Source organism: Pithys albifrons, chromosome 6 (genome assembly GCF_047495875.1).
Source record: "Pithys albifrons albifrons isolate INPA30051 chromosome 6, PitAlb_v1, whole genome shotgun sequence".
Taxonomy (NCBI): domain Eukaryota; kingdom Metazoa; phylum Chordata; class Aves; order Passeriformes; family Thamnophilidae; genus Pithys; species Pithys albifrons.
In genome coordinates this window covers 57,808,427-57,830,800 of record NC_092463.1, presented here as the reverse complement: position 1 = coordinate 57,830,800, position 22,374 = coordinate 57,808,427, and the positions used below count along the sequence as shown (strand labels likewise).

Genomic DNA, 22,374 nt, shown 5'->3' with positions numbered 1-22,374 from the left:
TGGGGAGTGGAATTGATTGTGGCCATATGGTTTGTTGAGGCACAATGATTTCTTGGTGGAACTAGACCAGAGAAATAGCTCAGGGTCAAGTAGGTGACTGGAGGAACACAAAGAGGGAATTGCTCATATCTCAAAGATATTCTGGAAATTGAGTCACTAGTCAGAGGTACTCAGTGAAGCAGAAGGTGGTAATTGGGAGGTGAAAGTGTCAGAGAAACAAAGGAGATGGAGTGGCATGGAGACCTAAGGCAAGATCATGTGAAAATTATGCAAAGGGTTACCAAGTGTAAATCTTCGAAACAGAAACCTTTTTTTCACAATAGTTCCTTTAGTTCCTACCATTTTTCTACTTAAAAATAATTTATACCATATCACTACCTTCTCACAGTGTTTTTAAACAACACAGTATGATTACAGGCAAACTCCTAAAAATGCAGGAAGTAAATAACATTCCTATCACATATTATTAAGAATGAACCAACTTCTAAAGTTTCATATATTTAATACATTCATATATTCGTATATTTTATACATTTTCCAGTAATTACTTTTCCATTCATTTGGCAACTACACCTGTATTAGAAAACTAAATGGTGGCAGAGAAGCTCTCAGGAAAAGCCAGTATTTTTGTTAAAATATTCCTGACACACAATGGGCTGTATTGGCTATTTGCATCCAGCTTCCCTCTTTGCTGAAGAGCAGTACAGTTTAATCAATCTTGCCCATTTCATTGCAGCTTCACCAAATCCTTTCACATACACTTAAGTTTACCAACATAAACACAGTCAGCAAGTGACACTAGACTAGTTATCTGTCTCTTACAGAGGCACTCACCCCATCTACTCACTAATATTGATGCACTGTCTCCCTACTGACTACACAGAGATCCTGCACTCCAAATTTGCTCCTGCACTGCACACAAGATTTGGTTTCTAAACAGTCAACACCAGCCTCAATCTTCTTCTTTTCTTTTTTCACATTTTAGCATTACAACATACATATTTAAGATTTATGTCCTGCAGAAGACAAGTAACTCCAAATGCTCACTCCTTCAGAGGTGCCCAGGATCAGACAATGCAAGTTATTACAGGAAGACAAGAACAGATGCCGCATGCAGAGAGTTCTGGCATTCCACAGTGTATCACCTGTCAGGTAACCAAGACCTGACCACAGCCAGAGAAGAGCAACAAGGCTGGAGAAGGGACTGGAGCACAAGTGCTGTGGGGAGAGGCTGAGGGAGCTGGGGGTGTTTAGCCTGGAGAAGAGGAGGCTCAGAGGTGACCTCAGCACTGTCTAGAACTACCTGAAGGGAAGTTCTGGCCAGGTGGGGGTTGGTCCCTTCTCCCAGGCACTCAGCAATAGGATAAGGGGGCACGAGCTCAAGCTCTGCCAGGGGAAATTTAAGTTGGAGATCAGAAAGAAATTCTTTCTACAGAGAGTAATCAGGCATTGGAATGGCCTGCCCAGAGATGGGGTGGATTCCCCATCCCTGGAGGTTTTTAACCCGAGATTGGCCGTGGCGCTGAGTGCCATGATCTGGTAAAGGGACTGGAGTTGGACCAAGGGTTGGACTTGATGATCTTGGAGGTCTTTTCCAACCCAGTCGATTCTATGATTCTATGATTTTTGTCCAGTTATCCCCTTATTTCAGCAGCAAGAAAGCACAATGCTATCCAGAGCCCAGACTGGGTTTCCAGTACCCACCCTGCAGCCTCCTGACTGCAGAGCACCACTGCCCATATGCTGTGAGATGCAAAGCACACACACAGCATGCAAGAATCAACATTTTCACTGTGGAAACAACAACAAAAAGATGGATAAAAAAGATAGCCTTCATTTTCTTGTCTTTCAATATGAAACAAAACCTCCTACTATTTCAGAATTATACAATGCGTCATAAGATATATACCAGCACTAAAATTTTTGCATAAATTCAACTGGATAGCAGGCTAAAATACAGTGTATATGTAAAGTATTAACACTGCATACACTAGACTAAAGAACAGAATCAAAGGAACAAAACCAAAATAAAATGCTCCATCAGTAAGGCATGCTCAGTCTCCAGCATGCACAGAAGCTCCTTCACTGACTGGCAAGGTTTCTAAGGTGCCAGATATAAACTGAACAGCACATCTGCTTACTCTCAAAACACAAGCCAGAGCATGATCTAATCTGTCTTTAACAAACCTAACATTGAAACAGAAATGGATCTCAGATAAATGATTGGTTTGGAATTTCATCCATTTTATTTTTAAACACTTTGCCATTTGTGATGACTAAGAGTCTTCACAGGCTTCTGCTGCTTTGAGTGTACCATGAACTGCCTTGAACATACCATTTATTTCGGTGCAACTGCTCAGGGAGTAAAGTTGGTAGGATCTGACCTGGTCTAAAACTGTTATAGTCCACTATTGCATAAGGCTGCAGGGAAGAATTCACTTCTGTTTACCCTGTGTTTTTTTGTTTGCATCATTTCATATCAGAGCATCTTCCATAAATAAGCCCTAACTGTATTTGTTACATTTAGTGCTACAGGCAAAAGAGGAGTTCTACTCAATAGCATTTTTTGTTACCATACTCTGTATCAAAGCCACAGTACCCCAATGTTTTCAAAATATTCAAATAATCAATTATTGGAAAGTTTCTAAACATAAGAAAGGAAGATATTTGTTTAAGCAACACAGATGCATTCCCAGCCTATAGAAAAGGTGTTGTTATTTAAATATTCTCATGCATATGGAAGACTGAGCTTGTAAGTTATGAAAGAAAGATAATATGTGAAATGACCTAAATGTAAGTCCAATAATCTTGTGAATTTTTAACACATTTTTAGATTAGATGCATTTTAAGTGGAAATACAAGTTAAAAGTGAAGTAAGACAAAACACACTTTATGTTGCCTTTGATCTTTAACTTGTAGCCTTATCTCCCAGGTCAGAGGGCACATTATTCAATTTCACCATATTTTGTGTAAAACCACTGTAGCGTTGAAGATGACTTTCAGTACAAATGTCATGGTACTTAAAGCTAAACTGGACTCTAGTTTTTTGAGCTTCTTAATTAAAATCACAGTTTGTAATGGTCTGACAATATTATCTTTATTCTTTCCAGTTGAGCAGCAGCAGAATTTTCACAGCATTTATTCAATCAAGCCTGGCAATGTTTCTGCAGCTCACTCTCTCACTTCCTAAAACAGACCGCAGGGTTCAGAGTGACTGTGCTGTCACTCTGTATAAATTTATTCTCTGTGTCAAAGGGAGTGAGCTGGACTGGATGAAATCTAAACTGTTCTGGGGAACTGATGTTAAGAAGTAATTCTGAGAAGAGGAGTAAAAAAGAGTGAGAGGAAAGCCATCAATTTTTCTTCAAAACAAAACTAAGGACTGCTTGGAATTCTGCATTACTTTCAGAGATTAACGTGCTAGATCTTATCAGAGTAATATAATTATATTATTCAAATCACAGTCTATAAAAAAACTTTATAAAGAGAACAAATGTACCTATACTACTTTAATTCAATTAGAAAAAATGTCACATGATAAACAGTAGCTATCATACTATAAAAACCTAAAAACATTGCATTTGTTTTTCACATTCAAAGCTGATACACCTCCTTCATTATTTGTAATAATTATCACACATCATTTAAGAATTAAAGTTGGTTAGTATTGAATTTGCTCTAAGCATTCTCTTTACATAAAAACTGTTCCTTATTTTTTACTTCAATTAATTTCTTACCATTTCATTCAGTTTCTTTTGTAAAGTGTATTTTGAAATCTGTAAAACAAGACAGAGCTATTAAATAAATTGTACTTGGATTTTTTTCTGCCAACAAACTGCATATTTAGGTATTGTTATACTTAACATTCAGTTGCACATTGTTGCCAAACCATCCAATACAGGAACACTGGTTTTGAATTAATTACACTATTTCCTTTATTATTAGATTCACTTTACATAATTTCACTTCAATATTTAAATTACATAAAACCACTTTACACTGATTTGTTACTAGAGTTTTGGGAAAAAAATGCATAAATTCACAGACTAGTGAGAGATTCACAGACTGTTCTGAATTGGAAAGGACCCACAAGGATCATTGAGTCCAACTCTTAAGTCAATGGCCCACACAGGGGATTGAACCCATGACCTTGGCATTATTACAACCAAGTTTTAACCAACTGAGCTCATCTCAGGGTCATTCTTGTGCCCAGGTATAAAAATGAAGTATAAATGCCCACAGTCTGTCAACTAGATTCTTAGAAATAAACAGAGAAGAAAATAGAGAAATAAAAGTATTCCCCCAACTCCTACAGGAATATGTCTGCTCCATTGGAAAAAAAAACCCAAACCATCTAGTTAGATATTCCAAATGGCAGCATATAAAGACATATTGCACAAGTCTCACATGCTTTAATAATATAAGGCTGACATTAGAAGTCATTAACACTATTTTAATATACAGAGTATTTTGATTTGCATAGTGTTTAAGAGTAAGAAGGGGGAACAAAAGAGTAATGTCAAAGCACTCATTGCGTGCAAATCTTATACAAAAATATTATTTCTAGGGAAAACCTGGAGAATGATAATTTTAAGACAGAATTCTGACTCTATGGGTAGAGAGGAGTAAATTGAAACAAAAATTCCTCACTCTTTTTTAGGCTGACCTCCAAACCCTTTTCCTGGGATCACATGTTCACTGTGACCTGCTGCTCCCTCAAGCCACAGCAGAATTTCCCAGATCTGAACTGTGCTGTTACACAAATGTTCCACCAGTGAACATTAAACATTTAAGCTCTTTTTAAATTTCTGTTTTACCTTACAAAAGAAAGGCCAGTGGAATCTTTCATCACTCTTGCTGGCCACATATCATGCTCAGCAGACCATGGAGGGATATTCTTTACTATCTGTGCTATGCCAAGGTTTGAACAAGGTAGCAAAATCCTTATGGCTGTTGCACAGAGGGCAAGCCAAGGGAACTAATTTCTTTTGCTCCCAAAATACCTTCAGTGCAAACTAAATAATTAAATAAACAGTCTGATACCACGTAAATGCATCCCATTAGAAGAGAGTGTTGATTAGAACCAAAACAAGTTGCAAAAATCATGGTAATAATCCATTATAACTAATCTATTTTCAATAGAACTAATTATTATCCCACTCAGTTTCAGGTTCCTGGTAACCCCTGAAATCTGGCACTGAATTACAATGCTAATAATCCATTTTCAATATATCTGCTTGGTGTTAAGCCATGGATGAAGTGGTAAACACAGACATTTCCCAGTGAGACAAAGGAAAACACCCCAAACCACAGGTGGCACTGCAAGCTGGAGGTCCTGTGTCAATGTTTGTTTCTGTTTTGGCGTCCAAAACCAGAGATCCCAGACAGGAGAGGAGTGAGATGACAAGAACAGAAACAGGAAGACTGTGGAAGTGAAAGCAGCTTCACACAACATCAGGATTTTGAGTCTGCAGTTCTTGTGAAAGAGAAGAACATTAGTTGGAAGGCTCCCTTAAAGTAGTCTTGGCACTGAAGGCTAGAACAGGAACTCAGGCTTAGTCAGGTGTACATGTATTGGAAAGATTAGATGAGAAGGCCTTGAAGATCCTCTTAAAAACAACTATTTTCTTACTAGTTAAAAAACTAAAGCCAAATCACTTGCATACCAAAAAAAGTTATTTAAGAAAAATAATAGTTTACCTGTAATGCTTTTAATGTTTCTTTCAGTCCATCAATTTCTTTCTCTTTTGTTTCTACAGCAAGTTGGTATTTTCCCTTTCAACAAAAGCCATACTTTCAGGATTTGGGCAGAATAAATGCATTTGCAGTAAGAATTTATCAAAAAGAATGTTATAAAAATTATGTAACTCCACCAGGACAGAACAAGTCATTGGTGAAAAATACAGATAAATAATCTCACAATGTAGAAACATATTGCTATAAAAAGAAAAGTTAAAACACAATAGTGTAATTTATATATACTAATAGGTAGTGTGTGTGTGTATATATATACACATGTATATAAATATACATATATATACATACACATTATATATATATAGACACACATTATATATATATACACACACACATTTTTTTTTAATACATATAAATATATATATTACAGAATATTTCCACCACATGACTATAGTCACCAAGTCTTAGAATTTTTTGTTCTGGGACAGAATTAATAAGTCATTTTGATTTAAAAAAAGACACTAAATATATAAAAAAAAGTTTCAGATAAATCCAATGACAAATAGTACATATAATCTGAATTGGAGCAAAAATTGGTCTTTCAACTCTGTCTTGAAATATTAAAACTTAATTTATTCTTTCAGTTACTTTGGTACAAAGTACTGAAAGTACTATTCAATTCAATTTAGAAAGAAAAGTTAATCTGCATACAATTTAATTCTGAAACAGTAGCTGTCATTGAAAATACAGGTCAGAGACTAATAAATGGTATATGTGGACAAACAGAATGTCTTAGCAAGAAGAAACTCCAAATACAACCAAGAAAATAACTCTGCCAGAAAATATAAATGCAGCAAACAATAACGTTTACTTTGCTGTACTTTCAAACCATTTAACCAGTTTGCAAATTTCTGTGCAAGTTTTATAAAACATGCAGCATATTCATCTTCTCTAGACCACTGTGAAATTTAAGTGAAACAATAAAATCCACACACAGACATTCATTGACTTAATTCACCGTTTAAAACAGGCTCACAGATATACTAAATTTAATTCCTTTATTCAGACAAGGAAACAAGCATTCAGTTTGGTATAAAAAACTCATGAAGTTATGAAAAATCACGTAAATTCAGGCTTAAGGACATCTTACTTCAGTTTAGTTCAGGTTCCTTAGTATATCAATAAAAATCATATTAAAATCTGGTTTCACTAAACAAGTTAGAAATGTTATTTTTCACAAGTACTTGGAAAGACCAAAGGCAGTTTGTCCCAATCCTCTAGAATAAAGTAAATTTTGTATAATTTCAGTACAGAACTATCAAAGAACACTCTTTCCCCAACTCATTTTTAGCATAAATCAATTTTAAATTGACAATTCACAAGTAAAGTTGTATAGGCTATAAACAAACAAAAAAAAAAAAACCCAGAAGTAACAAAGTCATGACAAAATTTCTTTTGCAAAGGCCATGGCAAGAAAAAAACATATCTGTAATATACTTAGTTTATACTCAGTACATGTCTGGTAAGTTACGTGGCGTTATCATTTGCTTATGTGCTCCTCTAGATGAAAAATAACGTATAATTACACAATACCTTTTCTTCTTCCATGGCAAACATCCTTGCCTGTAACTTGGTTGTCAAGGTCATGACAAAAAAAAAAAAAGAAACAAAAAAGTCAATGTAACACATGGCATTAATTTTATTCATGCTACTTGACAAGACTATGTAGCTCTATTACCCTACACGGGGTATTTCCTGAAGTTGTTTAAACTACAGTAACTACAGAGTCACAAGCAGGGATCTGTGAATCTCAAATTAATTTTTTCAAGACAAAAATCTAATTGCTTGCCAGTTTCTCTTTTTGTGTGCTATGATAGTAATGCAGCATTAGCAATAAACTCTTCATCACCATGTGCAACAGTTCCAGTTCCTATGACTGTTCTCTGCAAGGTCTTTCAGCACTCAGTATTTGCTCACTGTATATTATGGACACTAAAACACAAGAGTGATAAAAGTGGCAGAGCTTTTGCCATGGTTTATGAATCCACCCTTGCAGAGGTCATGCCATCTTAGAGGGGAAAACAAAAAAAACCAAAACAGAATATGAAAAGTATTAAAAGAAGCATTATCTTCTTTAGGAGTTCTTTGAAAAACAAAAGTGAAAAATCCCAGAAGGAGTGGCTTACTGGGAACAGACAAATATTTTCAAATGAGCTGCTAACTGATAACTTGCTGTGTTGCCATCATTATTTTAAAATCTGACTGTTGAAGCTCGAAGGCCTTTTTTTGCTACCTGTTTTTTAAAAGCTGCCATGGCTTCTTTGTTTTGTTGCTGCAAAGTGTCCGTCTGATGCTGCAGAGTTTCCTGCTCATGAGAAACAACAATAGTGTGAGTTGAGTATTATCTCACAGCAAACCACATACATAGTATTTCAAGAAAAAAACATGATTCCTTGCTAAATCTTTTTAGAAAGACATGACTGATCAAAAACACCTAAAAAGAGGCATTTTTTAACTGTTAATCATCTTTTTGATAGCAACTTCTATTTAATTTTTAGCAGGTAACAATTGTCACCTCTGGAATACAGACTTGTTGCTAGGACTTCTGTAAGAAACCCTTACCCAATCCAGATTTAATCCACATCCACTGCCATCTTAACACAGTTCCAGGTAGTTATAACAGAATTTTAATACCTATTAAAAATATAATCCCTTTTAAAAATAACAGTGTGTTATTCTGGTTTTAGTTAATTTTAGTGGCTTAACAAGCTACAAGAAAGAGCTGAAGGAGGACAGAAAAGACTAAGTGTAAGGTGACAGTATACAATTTTTATCACACTACTGCCTAGCTTTAGTCTCATCCACAAAACCAAAGAAATTATTTAAGCTGTACTTGGGTTTTGTTATAATTTCATATCATAATCTCATAGATTATTATATGAAAAATTTGCAAATTTGAAATCTTGACCATTTTAAAGCATCATGGTCCTGTACAAGATACTTTGCCTTTACTAAGACATGTGTGGAAGATCAGTTTTTCGAAGTTCTAGACACTAAAATATATTAGGTAGGCAAAAGGCTCTGTCCATGCACAGCTATCTCAAAATGTAGTTGAGTGTTTATCTATGGAATATTAGTGTGAAGTAGGAATCAGTAATGCACAAAAATAAATATAAATTGAGACTATTAAAAAAATGAATGGAAGAAAATAAATTGACCATTTGTTTCACACACAAGAAGCCTAATTTCTTCTTCTGCCTTAATTGGGAAATTCAGAGGTTTTTTTAAACATAAAGCCCATTCCAAAATTGCTATTTTCTCCAGCAAATTGGTGCTGCTTTCATGTTCCACAAGTGAGAGCTGTTGCCCTTTGATACACGAGAAGAATCCATGGAGATAAGATGGGTTTATATTCCTGTACTTACTCATTAACTCACTGTGAGAGAAGAAGAGGAAGTTTTGGCTTTCATCTAACAACAATACATACTACATAAATGAATATTCAAAAACATGAAAAAAAAAGTCTTGAGAAAGGTTTTCCTCAAGTCGTCCCTTAGGACTGTGTTCAAAGACACAGTTGGTAACAGGCAAACCAAGGACAACACAGAGCCAGAAGGATGGACAGCAAATTGACTGCTCTCAGTGGAATATTCCTACGCACTACAGGAATAAAATTTTATACCCACAGTACTGCCAAATTAAGATGATACTACTTTAAATTACAGGAATTCAAGACAATATCATATAATAATTTATGTAGATATAAGTTTGGTTTCATAAAACAGTCATCCTTTATACAACTTTGTCATGGATGTAACGAAAAAAAATCAGTACTGAAGTCTTTATAACATACCACTTCCTTGTACTGTATGTTCAAGTGATGTATTTTACTCTAAAAAAGAGACAAGGGAGTGCCTAGAAATAGTAATTTCCTAGCAAGCCTCACAGGCAAGACTATCCAATAAAATGGTTCTATCATTTTTCTCTCTCAGAAATGAAGTTTTGGAATAAATTTTCCATATGTGGCCTGCATGTGTGTTGCAGGGAGGTTGAAGGAACAAAGGTATTTTTAAAAATATAAGCAAAATCAGCTTTTATGTAGTGGTGTTATAGCAATAGAATGAGTACTTACTAGATGTAAAGCAGCATTTTCTCCAGTTACTCTCTTTTCCCTTTCTAGAATATTTTTTTCAAGAGCAGCAACAGTATTCATTAAATGTAGACAAATGTTTGCTTTAAAATTGTAATATTACACCAGAAACTCAGCTGAAGTCATGGCTTTATTTTAAACTAGTTTTTTAAATGTAAGGTAAAACAATGTAAAACAAAATGAATGGCAGAAATGTTGACTGAAGGGAAACCTCTGAAGGAAAAAACATAAAAAGAACCATTGATAAGCCTGGGGCAACTGTCTAGGTACTGAACTTCTCCTGAGGTCAGTATCATTCTGCATGCAGAAACCAACAGGGCACTCCTTCCATTTAAATGCCACACTGAGAATTGCCATCCTACTGGAATCTCCAGGACTGGAAACTTTTATCAACTTGTTCCTTTGAAGTTCCAGAATATGTGCTCACGTGAAGTTCCCCAAATCTACACCTCACTGTTTACATTTGCTTTGCCATGTGCCAATGTTCAATGCAAAGTGCAGGAAAAAAGAGAGTTCACTCAACTACCCGTAAGTCCCATCTTTTTATTAATGGTAAATTAAACTGCTGTTGAGCTCTCAGAATGGATGGAAATCATCCCTTTTGAACCCAGATTACTGGGAACTGCAGTGCTGGGTTAAGAAAAGCAAAGGAGGATTACAAATTGAAAGCACTGCTGCTTTTACAAATATAAAGTGTTTCCTGTTTCTGTGTGCACATATATATCTTTCGGGAAAGAAAAGCACATAGTTAGAATTATTAATTTAAGATGGTTAGCATGAACTCCAAGATGAAATAGTCTTCCTTTACTACTAAGATGTTAAATATCCCAAGATCAAGGATAGAGCTGAAATTATTGTTTTTGCTGTGATCCTAACATATACAGAGTGAAGCCTTTTATCTTGTGACCTCGTGACAGGGGCCATAGGTTTGATTGTGTTAGAGAAGGGAACGGATTTCCTATGAAAGCACAACCTCAGGAGCCCTAACTCTTAAGAAGAATGTTAGACTTATGTTACTGAAAACCTCATTCTGAATGTTTAAAAGCTGACAAACTACTTCTGAGTATATCTAACACACAAGACTATGTTTAAAATACGGTTTTTTTTAAAAATTGTCACTTCAGAACGTTGCAAGTGAAGTTGTTTGCTGCACTGGTATTTGCACTTGCCAAAGCCAAATATAATAACAGAGAAGCTGCTGCACAGCTTCCCCCACACTGATGTGTCAACATGCCCCACGTTAAGCTGAATGTCTCACTGCTTCAATACTTCCATCCCTTTGGAGATTTCCAATATTATGATGCTTTTTTGTTAAACACAATTCTAGGCTGGGAAAATCCAAATCAATATAAAAGCTACAGATGTTCATGGCTAAACAATAAACTACAGGCTAGAACATTCTACTATTAGAAATAATAATAGCCTTAAAAAGAGGGATTGTACCACATCACAATTTATATTAATATATTAAAATTAAATCTCAGCACGTAAAACGCTAAAAGGATGTAGTAAAGTTACCTTCTGCCATTCAAGTTCCTGTTTCTCTACAACAATTTTATTTATTTGATCTTCATAATTAGTCTCCGTTTCCTGGTTAAAAAAACAAACAAACAAATTTACATAAGACAATACTTGCAAATCAAACACAAATAAGTTGTGCATTCATACCCTTCTCCCTTTACAGCCCAGTACACACAACAGTATGTGCCTACACTCCACAGCTAAAAAGGAAATGGAAGCTCTCTGAATGAGATGAAATCGCAGATGAGTTCAGCTGGTTTGTCAGAAAATTTGCAGAATAAATAACTTGGATTGAAATGCACAGCAGAAGATCAGGAGCTGGGACTACAGCTCTCTTAATTAGCAGGAACAGTTCCCTCTTCATACAGATCCGCATCTTACAACAAAACCAGACTCAAAGGGAATAAACCAGACTTGATTTCACCATCAAAAAATGATTGATTATTCTGATGGAGAGAGTCAGAACTCTGAAGTGAAAAGCAATTCAGCAAGCAGCAAAAGTGCTTCATGAATCCATTGTAGCAAATGATACAGATAATCATGGTCAATGACTCAGAATTCTTGGGACACCTTCAATATTTCACTCAAAGCATTTGAATCTTTATTCTTTTTGACATCTCCTAGGACAAATGAAGAGTTTGTGTTAGCAATTACTTCTGTTATTATGGAAAACCTTCTGTGCCAAGAAGCCTCCAGACCTACCAATTAAAGAAGTTAAACAGAATCATGAATATTCAACACATATTTTTGATAGATGAGCTCCCAGAAAATCTGAGCAGACCATTACTGAAGTCTGAAGTTTCCTTCATAACCCAGAATAGGTACTAGCAACAGGATGGTGTGTTTTCCTGCCTTCCTGTTCTTGCACAAGCACCTTATCAAGAATCAAACTATTACAGTGATAATAAATGAGACTTATCTGCTGATAATCACAGTTGATAAAAATTTATGAGAATTTTCCTGAAACAATCTGGTATAAAAGTCAAATTTTCCCAACAGGAATCAGCTTCCCTTCTGAACAAAATGTTCATGAGCACTGGCCTTCCTTTACAAATACAATACTCAAAAAAAGGAAGAACAGGTTTCCCTGCCCAACAGTTGTGACTTCTTGCAAGAACAGTGTTCAGACATTTGATGTATGTCATAACCAATTCACCATTGATCTGTTACTGCAAATAGTCAAAATAACGAATGTCCTTCAAAGACCTGGGGACCTACACTAATGTGTCACTCTGAGCTTCAAAAGGCAGATTTCCTGTCTTTGCACACTGAGGATCAGCTTGAAAAAGGGACCACATTAAGGTAAGACTGACTTCTCTTTGATGAATTGTTGCACTAATAACATTTTCTGAGTTCTTGTGTTGGACACACTCCAAGAGGGGCCAAACTGATTGTGTGAGGGTAAAAGAATATTCCCAATACTTGATATACTGTGTGCACATTTATGCTCTTTTGAGTTCAACTTCTCCACTACAGTATAAAACCTGCAATCTAAATTGATGAAAAAAATGGCTCATACCTCAAGAAGTGGTTATAATCCTTAGGAAAACAGGGACAACTCAAGGGGGAAAATGCCATGGATCTCTCTAGCAGAGCAATTAAAAGCAGGCCTCAAAAAATTATTCCCTTAATACTGGGATTTAAGCAAAATTCTACTGAATTGCAATAGCATGAACAACTACTACTTACCGTGAGACCCAACTACTACTTACCATGAGACAAAAAAAACCAATCACCTCTGGATGAAGTAATAAATTCCCTGACACACTGAAAGAACAAACAGGCTCTTTCACCTTCCACAGCAAAGCAAATAATACAACTGTTTTGGCTACAAAGTCCGTTGCACCTTCAAGAAATGCAATTCTTTCCTAAAGCCAGTACAAATGAGGGGTCCGAGTTTTTGATACAAGGATATTTGCAACACTTCAACAATTAATACAAAACTGTTTTAAGGAAGATTTTTTACCCTTTTCACTTAGTATAATATTTGATTCATAGTCCTGCTGTACTATCAATAGAAATATGTTAGTATTGGCAAAATATGTCCGAAGGTGACGTAAAATAAGTTTTTGACATTGACATCTTTTATAGGTTTTAGGGTCAAAACTGACTTCCTTGATGAACAGGCAGTTTATGGGCACATGTGTGGATGGAAACACACTCCTACCCACAAGAGGCTACTCCTGAGCATTTCAAGGGGTATTTGCAGGTTCTAAAAGTATGCCTCAACATTCACATGAATTTTACATACAAAATAATAAATAGACATTTAAAATTAAAATTTGGCTTACAGAAAACTAGAGAAAACTTCTTTAAGTTTTGCTTGTCTAGTATGTACCCGTAGAATACAGGTGGAGAAGAGACTTAAAGATTTCATATGCCTTATGGCAAAAAAAATGAAAATTAAGAAAACCTGAAAGATTATCAGTCCTTCCCAATTCTGCCTTAACAAACAGTACTTCAGAGTTGCAATAAATTTGTTTTCTGATACTAATCTACATGTACTGAAGGAAAATACATCCCCTAATTTCCCTTGAGTGTTAAACCCAAACAAGATCAACTTAGGGCTTCTTATAAAGGTGTAATCTTAAACCATTTATGTCATCAAGCAACAAATACTATTAAAATGATATCCTATTAGCAAAATTCTTGCTCAAAATTGTAAGAAAATGGCATTAAATTCCATTTTAAGCAACCTCTTTGCTGTGAATACTAGAGAGGATAAGAACCAAAGTTCTAAGTGAACACTCCTCCAACTTACTCCCAAATTATAAAGGAAAATCTGGAAACTATCAAAAATGTGTATGTATGTAACCACTGCTGAAAAAAATAAACATCATAAATACTTACACTGAAAATGACAATTACATGATAAAAATGTTCTTATGTGAAATCACTAACAGTTATATGCCTTATCCATCATTTTTACATCTTTCAAAGGACATTTATAGCTTATTCATTTTGAACTGAAAGCTTTTAAAACTTGTGTGAAGCACTTTTCTTATATTTTAGAAGTTGTATCAGCTGTTTAATAAGACAAAAACATTTTTGTTATACTTAGGAGAACAACATTGTACATAACTCTGATGAGGTATCAAAAACCCACAAAACCTTAAAAGTGTTCATTTTTTATTAGACGCCTTAGGACTACATGGATTTAAGTGTTTTTATAAAAAGGACTACCATAACAATAAAAGAGGAGTAATTTGATGGTTTATTTACTCGTTATAACCTTTAGAAAGTGTCAAGCCTACTTTAAAGTGTTTGCTTCAGGCTGTAGTTTTACAAGATGGGCTGTGGATTGGTCAAGCCCCCTCGATTCCTGACCCTGAACAGATTTAGGAACAGAGGACAGCTGGCTCATGTCCAAGCAGCCAAAATTGCTGCTAGGTACTTTTATTATCTTTTTCGAACTTACAATCTACCTCCTACAAAATTGCACAACCAATTCTCATGCAGGTCAATCAAATACCACTCACTGAAACTACAGTTTGCTGGTTGTTTCATACCATAATTGCAATTCCCTTCATGAACTAAACAGACCAGTATAACTTTCAGCAGACTTCAGGATATTGCTCTTAAGTTTGGTTTCCAGGACAAATGTTAAAGGGAGAGGAAATATTTATAGCTGCGTTATTCTAAGTTTAGTTCTTGATGAAATATTTTTGGATTTTAATAGTATGGCAGTTAAACAAAAAACTGTAGTAACTGTGTATTTAGAATCTGCTCTCAAAAACTTTCAGCAGCAGAGACACAGAAATGTACAGCAAACACCTCGTTCCTTTGGAAATCTCTCATTGCTTGACTCCACTGCACAGGCTGCAATTGCTCTAAATTTAAATAAATCTCATCTATTCAAATATATTCCTAAACATTGATACTTACCATGCTCTTCTCTCCAACTGCAAGTAATCAGTTCCTAATCAAAAGCCACAGTATTTACTAACACACACGTCGTAATCTAACCTTATTTCAGTCATGTTGCTAAAAACACCCTAATTTGCTCTTACGCATAAAATCCAGTTGTAAAACCATCAGGATTTTTTGTTCTATGGTTCTGTTTCCCTGCAGCCTGTATTAGTGGTCTCCCACTTGCCAGCTTCCAGGCAACAAACAAAAAAAGCCACTCCCATTTCCCTTCTGTGCTATTTTAGCAGTTTCTCCCTGCCTTCATTTTCTTTTTGTCTCTCCCCATTAAAAAATTAATTCAAGCTCTTCACCATTCTTATTGTTTGTTAGCAAAGCTCCTTCATGTCCTGCCTCTGAGAAAACTACAAATATGCTGAAGGATGTGGGTTAGAAGAGCCAAGGCCACAGCAAAGGTAGAGGAGGAGGAATTGAGATAAATTGTTCAAAGCTCTGAAAAGAGCACACAGAGCTCCAGGATGAACTGTGGCTTCTGAGAACAGCAACGGGGAACACATCCAGGTGAAGTGCTGGGAAAGCCACAATGGCTGTCTGAGACAGATGGGAGTCAGGATTTGTCTCTTTTACAAGTAAGTATCTTTCTTGTGTATTCCTTCTCAAGGGCTGCTCACTGGCATCAGCATGAACGTGGGTAAACACCAGAAGGGCTAAGATACCAAAACAGAAGGCAGCAAAAGAGAAGACAGAAAGGAACAGAAACTCAGGAAAACAGGGGAAAGAAAGAGGAAAAAAAGAACATTAGGAATAGGGAAAGAGACCAAAATGAACAACAAAATGACAGGAGCAACCTGCTTATAAAGAATATTCCTGTCCACAATGTGGCACTGAGACCCTACATTTCTGTTCTGTGAACACAGATACAAAACTCCCGTGAGCACAGGTGGAAAATGCCTGGCCAGGCAGACACCTCATCCCCACCTGTGGCAGCCGATTCTGGTGCCACCTGCAACATCAGCACACCCCTTTGACTCAGGCAAGGGAGAAGTTTCATGTAGTGCTTGGCATTAAATTGTGGGGTGATAAGTACACACACTATGGCTTCAATTTACACAGGGGTTTTTGGGGGGAAGGGAGGGGGAGGTGTGGGATTTGGCCAGGATTGTAAAAAATCTTTATTAAAAATCTTTAATTTAAAATCTTTATTTGTACACAGAAAATGTTTTTCATGGGTAAAATCAATGCCCTTTGCAACTCTAATTTGTTTACTACAACATAATTTCCTTAAATGGCAAATATTACCCTCGTGAGAAACATGACAAAATTTGAGAGCTGGAAAAAATGTATCTTAAAAAGTATTTTACTTAAAAGATAAGGCCTATCAAATTATAGGTATATCTTAACTGCCCAAAGAGCAAAGAATAAAATTTATTCTTTGTAACTTTGACTAAATAGAAGAGTATCCAAACCAATAAACTCAAGGCATGAATGACAGAATCTGAGGTATCAGCCAGGCTTTCCAATGTCTCAGTTAACACCAGAAGAGCCTCAAAAGGTGCTTGTTTTCAGGTATGGAAACAGGTCTCTGAAACTTGTCCTTTGCACCAAATAAAACATTAGTAAAATTTTACAAATCATCACTGCAATTCATCTTCCGTGTGTTCAGCCAATCAACATCTATAGAGCATCAACTGCTATAAAACCACCCCCGCCCCCAGGGGATTAGAATTCCACATTTCTGTGGAATAAGGATGAATTCCCTTGATTTCTTATGTTTACATGCTCTTCTGGCTAAGAATGGGTTTCAGTATCGAGGTCAAGAAAGAAAATAATGCAATGTACCTGCCTTCTCGTCCTTCTAAACATTTTTCCTAACCTAGTGTCAGCTGTCCTACATGTATTATACTTCAGAAAGCATTAAAGACTTCCAGTTTGACCTACTACTTTTATACTGCCACAATTGATTATATTTATCCCTTAAGAAAAGGATCATGTCTCATATCCCAGGAAAATGCTCTCAGCTGACTGTGGAGCAAGGCTGACAAACCTGGAACAAAGGGAATGGGATGTCCATCCCAGGAGAACCACTGGGCTGGTCAGTGCTTGACCAGTGGGAAAGCCAAAGCGGCAAAAAAATAGGGCATGGAAACTGTTGGAGTGTGACGTAACATGGGGGGCAAAGGGGAAAGAGAAATACAATTGTTTTGTAGATTTTAATTACATACATGTTCATATTATGACAATTCATAGTGAGAACAAAGACCCTGTGAACAGCCACAGGAATAAAGTAAAGCTCTATCAAGTATAACAATTTAAGCAATTCATTCTTCAGAATAAACATGCACAGGAATCAGTGACTGGGATTTCATCTGTAAGATGAAACATGAACAGTCACTTACTATGAGAACCTCCTCGGAAGTATTTTTGAGAGTTTAACTGCAACTCCACATTTAACCAAAAAAAGTGGAAAATTGATAGATGCCTTGAAGTAATTCCATGAATTTATTTAAATAAGCATATTCAGAAAAAAGATATTTCTACTTTAAAATAGTATCTGATGGCATCAAGTAAGAATTGCATCAAGTCTCTCAAAATATTTTCATGTTTAAAAGTTTGACTTCCATCTGTCTAGCTTCACACAGATAATTTCAACAGCAAATTTATATTTATTAATCTGAATTTATACTGCCACCACACAAGGCAGTTTATTAAACTCAAAATACACCAAAGTTCCTGTCCTGAAGAGTCTCCTCAGTGACAAGCAAGACCAACAATGGAAAGAAAAACAGAAGCAGAGGTAAAATAATCTCATCTAAGGTCAAGCCACAGGTCAAAGACAAAATCGGGAGTAAAATCCACTGTCCTGGCTCTGCTGCCTCCCTCAGGCTGCCAGTCTGGTGATACAAGAACATGGAAAGGAAGTGGCAAGAGTAGCAAGAAAACTGTAGAACTTCAACATTTCCTTCACCTACTTACAGAGCAGATGACACGGCTTCAGTGTTTCATTCTTGCCCTTGGAAAAACCAGCACAGTGCAAGCCAAGCCCTGTAATTCTCTGACTTATCCCCGTATTTTGGTCTGTGCACCACCTTTTCTCAGGGCTGATTAAAAATTTACACAATAACCTCACGTTGGTTCAATTTTTAGAAGATTAATAGCTAAAATCAGGAGGGGATTTTGTAGGGGTTTTTCCAGCAAAAACATCCATACAAAGTTTTACTTAAAAAGATGAAAATGAATGGCAGGAGGCATAGCCACATGATTCTAAAACCCTGGCTTGTGAAAACATACTAAGCAAGCAGCCCTGACTGATTGTTAAATCAAAACAAAACAAAATGCCTTCAGGGATACTTTAAGATTTCAAATTGGTGGTCTGTAAAATGCTTAATCTTTTTTTACCTAAATTTCTACCAAAGCAGATAAATATATATATATACACTTACATACACACATATATTTTTAGAGTAAAGGAAAGCACAGCTATTTTAGAAATTTTGCACCATGTCTTAGCTGTTGAATTGACTCTTGGTGTTTGCATCAATTTTGAAACTAAAAACACTTTTAAGGCAAAAAATTACTCACACTCATGAGGCAGCTTTTATAAAATCACAGTTACATCATATTGCAGTACAGGAGACACAAAATTAACAAAACCAAAAAAGTCCCCAAAAATGAAACCCCATGGGACTCTATAAACACTTCAGGATCTGCACAAGTGCATTAAAAATGCAACATTAACAGTGTAAATGGAATTCAGCTCAGATCTTATAAAGAAAAGCATATTGCAGTTATTAGAAGAAAAGTTAAATATATTCAGCCTTTACTTTTTAATACCAAAATAGTTAGACTAGACTAAACACTCCCATTGTAACACAAGTCTAGCACAAATAATGCATGTCATCAATATTCATAGTTTAAAAGTAGTAATGCACATTATTTTCAACAGGTCAAATTCATCAAATGAAGAAAGAGACACTTTATTTCAGAAACACTGAGGGGGGAATTAGAAACCAATGTTCACATACACACAACTGAGAAAGCAATCACGGAGAAATACAACTGAAAAATTAACCACAGGAAAACACCTGCCCACAGCAGTGCAGAACCAATTTCACCTTGGTACTATGAGATGATTCAACCCATATTTAAAAAACAAAGCACACCCCCACCAATACCCAGTGCACTTTATTGTAGGGATCTGGCTTAATGGTGTAGCAATTTAAAAATGGTGAAATAAAGTTATCACTGGAGCTCTTTGCCCTCTTCGGTAATTCTGAAAAGCACAAGTAAACAGGCAAAAATAAGTCAAAATCTTTGCTTTTCTGCCAAGTGTCAAATCAATTATGAAATGAGAAAGACTTAGGGACTGGGCAATTACTTGGATTCTTTCTCTTCATATCAAAGTCTGTTTTTAAAGAGAAGAGCTACAATGAAATACAAAAATGTAATGTAGATAATTTTGACAATAGCGTGGTCATCAACTATCAACTTTGCACATCAGCACAGGAAAGCCAGACTTGTTTGTTCCCATATAACCCTGTTGCCTTTGAGCTGCCTACAGAGAAATTTGTGATACAGACACTACCTAAACTATGATATTTTTAAACAAAACATTGATTGGTGAATTACTTAAAATACAGCATGGGGTTTAGCCACACTTATGCAGCAATTTCTATGATTACATACAGTGAGACAGAAACAAGACAAAGCCACTACAAACAATATAAACAAATTTACCCTTCTAATCCTCAGTTCTTCTATTGCCTCCAATAAACTCGTTTTGAAGTCCAGCAGTCGAATGGAAAGCAGAGTCTCTGATGGACTCCGAAGAGCAGAGTCAAGTGCCTGTGCTTTGAAGTCTTCATCCATCCTTCAAACTTGTTTCTGAAAAATAAGGACAGGCATTTCCTCTCCAGTTTATCTTTAAAAGAATATTCAAACTGCAAAACTTGCAAATATGGAAGTGAATTCTTTCTGAAAAGAGTAAAACCAATAACTATAACCATTATGCAATTAACAGTATTTCCATTCTAAATTAGTGTAAAGGAAAAGAAACAGCTTATCAGTAATTCACAATATTCCTTTTCTTCTCCCCTTTATTTTTTTGGCTTGGTTCTAGTTTTAAACAAAGACTGATGAGCAGAAAGAAGTAGCACAGGTGTTTTTTCCCAGATCTACTGCCCTGCACTGGCATGAAGGTACTGCAAGTATTGCATCAGGCCATGAAAAATTAACTGCCTTCCTTCGAGATTTCAAAAATCACAAGACATTTTGAAGGAAACCTTCAGACTGGCCTCAAGGTAATATCCACAGTTTCTGCTTCTGAATTTTAACAAGAAAACTTTCTGATTCAGTTCCTACAAGAAGAAGTATCAAATGTTGTACTGTAAGCCATTCACACCAACTACTGTCAAGCAGATAGTGATGCTAACACGAGAGCCAGGAGTGTCTGTAAGGACAGAGGGTTGTCAGTGACCTCTGAGGGGATCACAGCGATCTGCTTTTTATTGACAAAAACATAACAGCTGTACGTATTTCATCTGTACTCCCCAGATTGTATTTTTTCAATACTTGGGACTGAATTTCCAGCAGTTCACTGGAATACATGACACTGTCCCACCCGTGTGTGCCTGTGCACTCAGAGTTACAGAGGTGAGGTGGAGCACAGGAGTTATGACTGACCTGGCTGCTGCCACAGAACCTCCAGGAAGGAATTCCTTCAGGAGGAACAGAGACCTGGTCTGTATCATGGGGCCATAACAACCACAAATCAGGGCTCACCACTTCTGCTGTTGTCTAAATAAACCCCTAACATAGATCACATTTAAGCTGCTTGGTCATGAATAACAGATTGACTCCTTGCTTAGCCGCCCCACCACACAAGTTATTCTGTTAGTGAAACAAAAGGTTTTGCTAAAAACAGACAAATCAGGCTCATTTTTGTCTTTCATTTTAAAACACATGACTAACACTGAACTGCTCAATACAAAATATATAAATTCTTTTGTCAGTGTCAGAATGTGTGTGTTTGAAGGACTTCTGAAGAGGCAACAAATAAAGTCTGAATAAGAGCCATGTACAAACATGTACCACTTCAGGCAACAAATCTGTTGTGTCAATGTGCCAACATGAATCAAGCACTGTGCAGGCAATCTGCACACATTTTAGACACAGTTTAGGAAGAGGCTGCTTGTTTGTTTTAAGTAAAACATTAGGATAAAAATCCTCTACTTATATTTAAGCCAAAGAATTCAGAATTGATGAAGTCAAACTCTCCCAAAAGCACATTAAAATTTTTTTTCCCTCAAGTTTTCAAAACTGTTTCCTTACTGATTAATGTTGTATCAATAACTCATGAAGAACTACCACAAACAAAGTTTGGTATCAAGTATTGGGAGATGACCTTGGCTACAAATCTAATAAAAATGGCAATATTGAGCACAACAGATTAGGCACAGAGCTCTTTGATTTCAATCATGAAATATTATGATCTGAAGATTTTGCAAACATCACATTCAGACATGAATTGTGTTCTAATTCCATTGTTGTCAGCTGACATTACAGGTTTGGATTTGGGCAGTCCTAAAGTGATGCATTTCTACAAGACAGTGCTGGTATCAAATGGAGAATCCTGGCAGTCTGTGTTAAGTGAGGGAAAAAAATAAGAGAGCTTGTGAAAAGCTTGGCTCAGAAAAAGGATTCATCCCATAAAGGCAGGTGCACTTGAAGAAGTGAAGTTCAGTTAAGAAATAATTTCTATTCAGGTCAGCCAGTAGAAGAATGTGCATTAACTGATACACACTGGGGCTTGTGGTTTTCCTTCCCATCACAGTCTGAGAATCATTGACTCAAGGGGTATTTTCAAACCAATGCTATACTCTTAAGGGACAGACAAAAAAGGGCCTCAGGCACTCATGGCCTTTCTCTCAGCTCAGTGATCAGCAGGAGCACCTGACAAACAAGACTTCCCTCCCTAACAGTGAGCAAGGATAAACACTTCCCTGAGTGAAGCTCATGGAGTCTTCGCCCACCCCTTCATTATGACAGTACTGTTTTCTCAGGGGCAATCTGTATTCAGGCTGCTTTTCCAAAACTGCAACAAAATGCTTCACAGCCACTGCTGGAGTCTGCAGGGTACAGTG

At 36.3% G+C, this 22,374-nt stretch overlaps 1 protein-coding gene across 2 annotated transcripts in view; it reads right to left on the bottom strand.

Annotated features, from left to right (window-relative positions):
- Positions 1 to 22,374, bottom strand: part of CCDC73 (coiled-coil domain containing 73) — a 63,975-nt gene that overhangs the window by 34,508 nt on the left and 7,093 nt on the right. The window contains exons 2-7 of one of the 2 annotated variants that reach the window (XM_071559049.1): positions 19,970 to 20,116; positions 11,366 to 11,437; positions 7,991 to 8,062; positions 7,291 to 7,326; positions 5,701 to 5,775; positions 3,738 to 3,776 (exon numbers count right to left, since the gene is read on the bottom strand). In XM_071559049.1, the coding sequence (XP_071415150.1) occupies positions 3,738 to 3,776; positions 5,701 to 5,775; positions 7,291 to 7,326; positions 7,991 to 8,062; positions 11,366 to 11,437; positions 19,970 to 20,101 (426 nt within the window). In that variant the 5' untranslated portion in view covers positions 20,102 to 20,116. Of the gene's footprint in view, positions 1 to 3,737; positions 3,777 to 5,700; positions 5,776 to 7,290; positions 7,327 to 7,990; positions 8,063 to 11,365; positions 11,438 to 15,253; positions 15,267 to 19,969; positions 20,117 to 22,374 lie in introns of those variants that run through there. The other variant, XM_071559051.1, reaches the window with a different exon arrangement.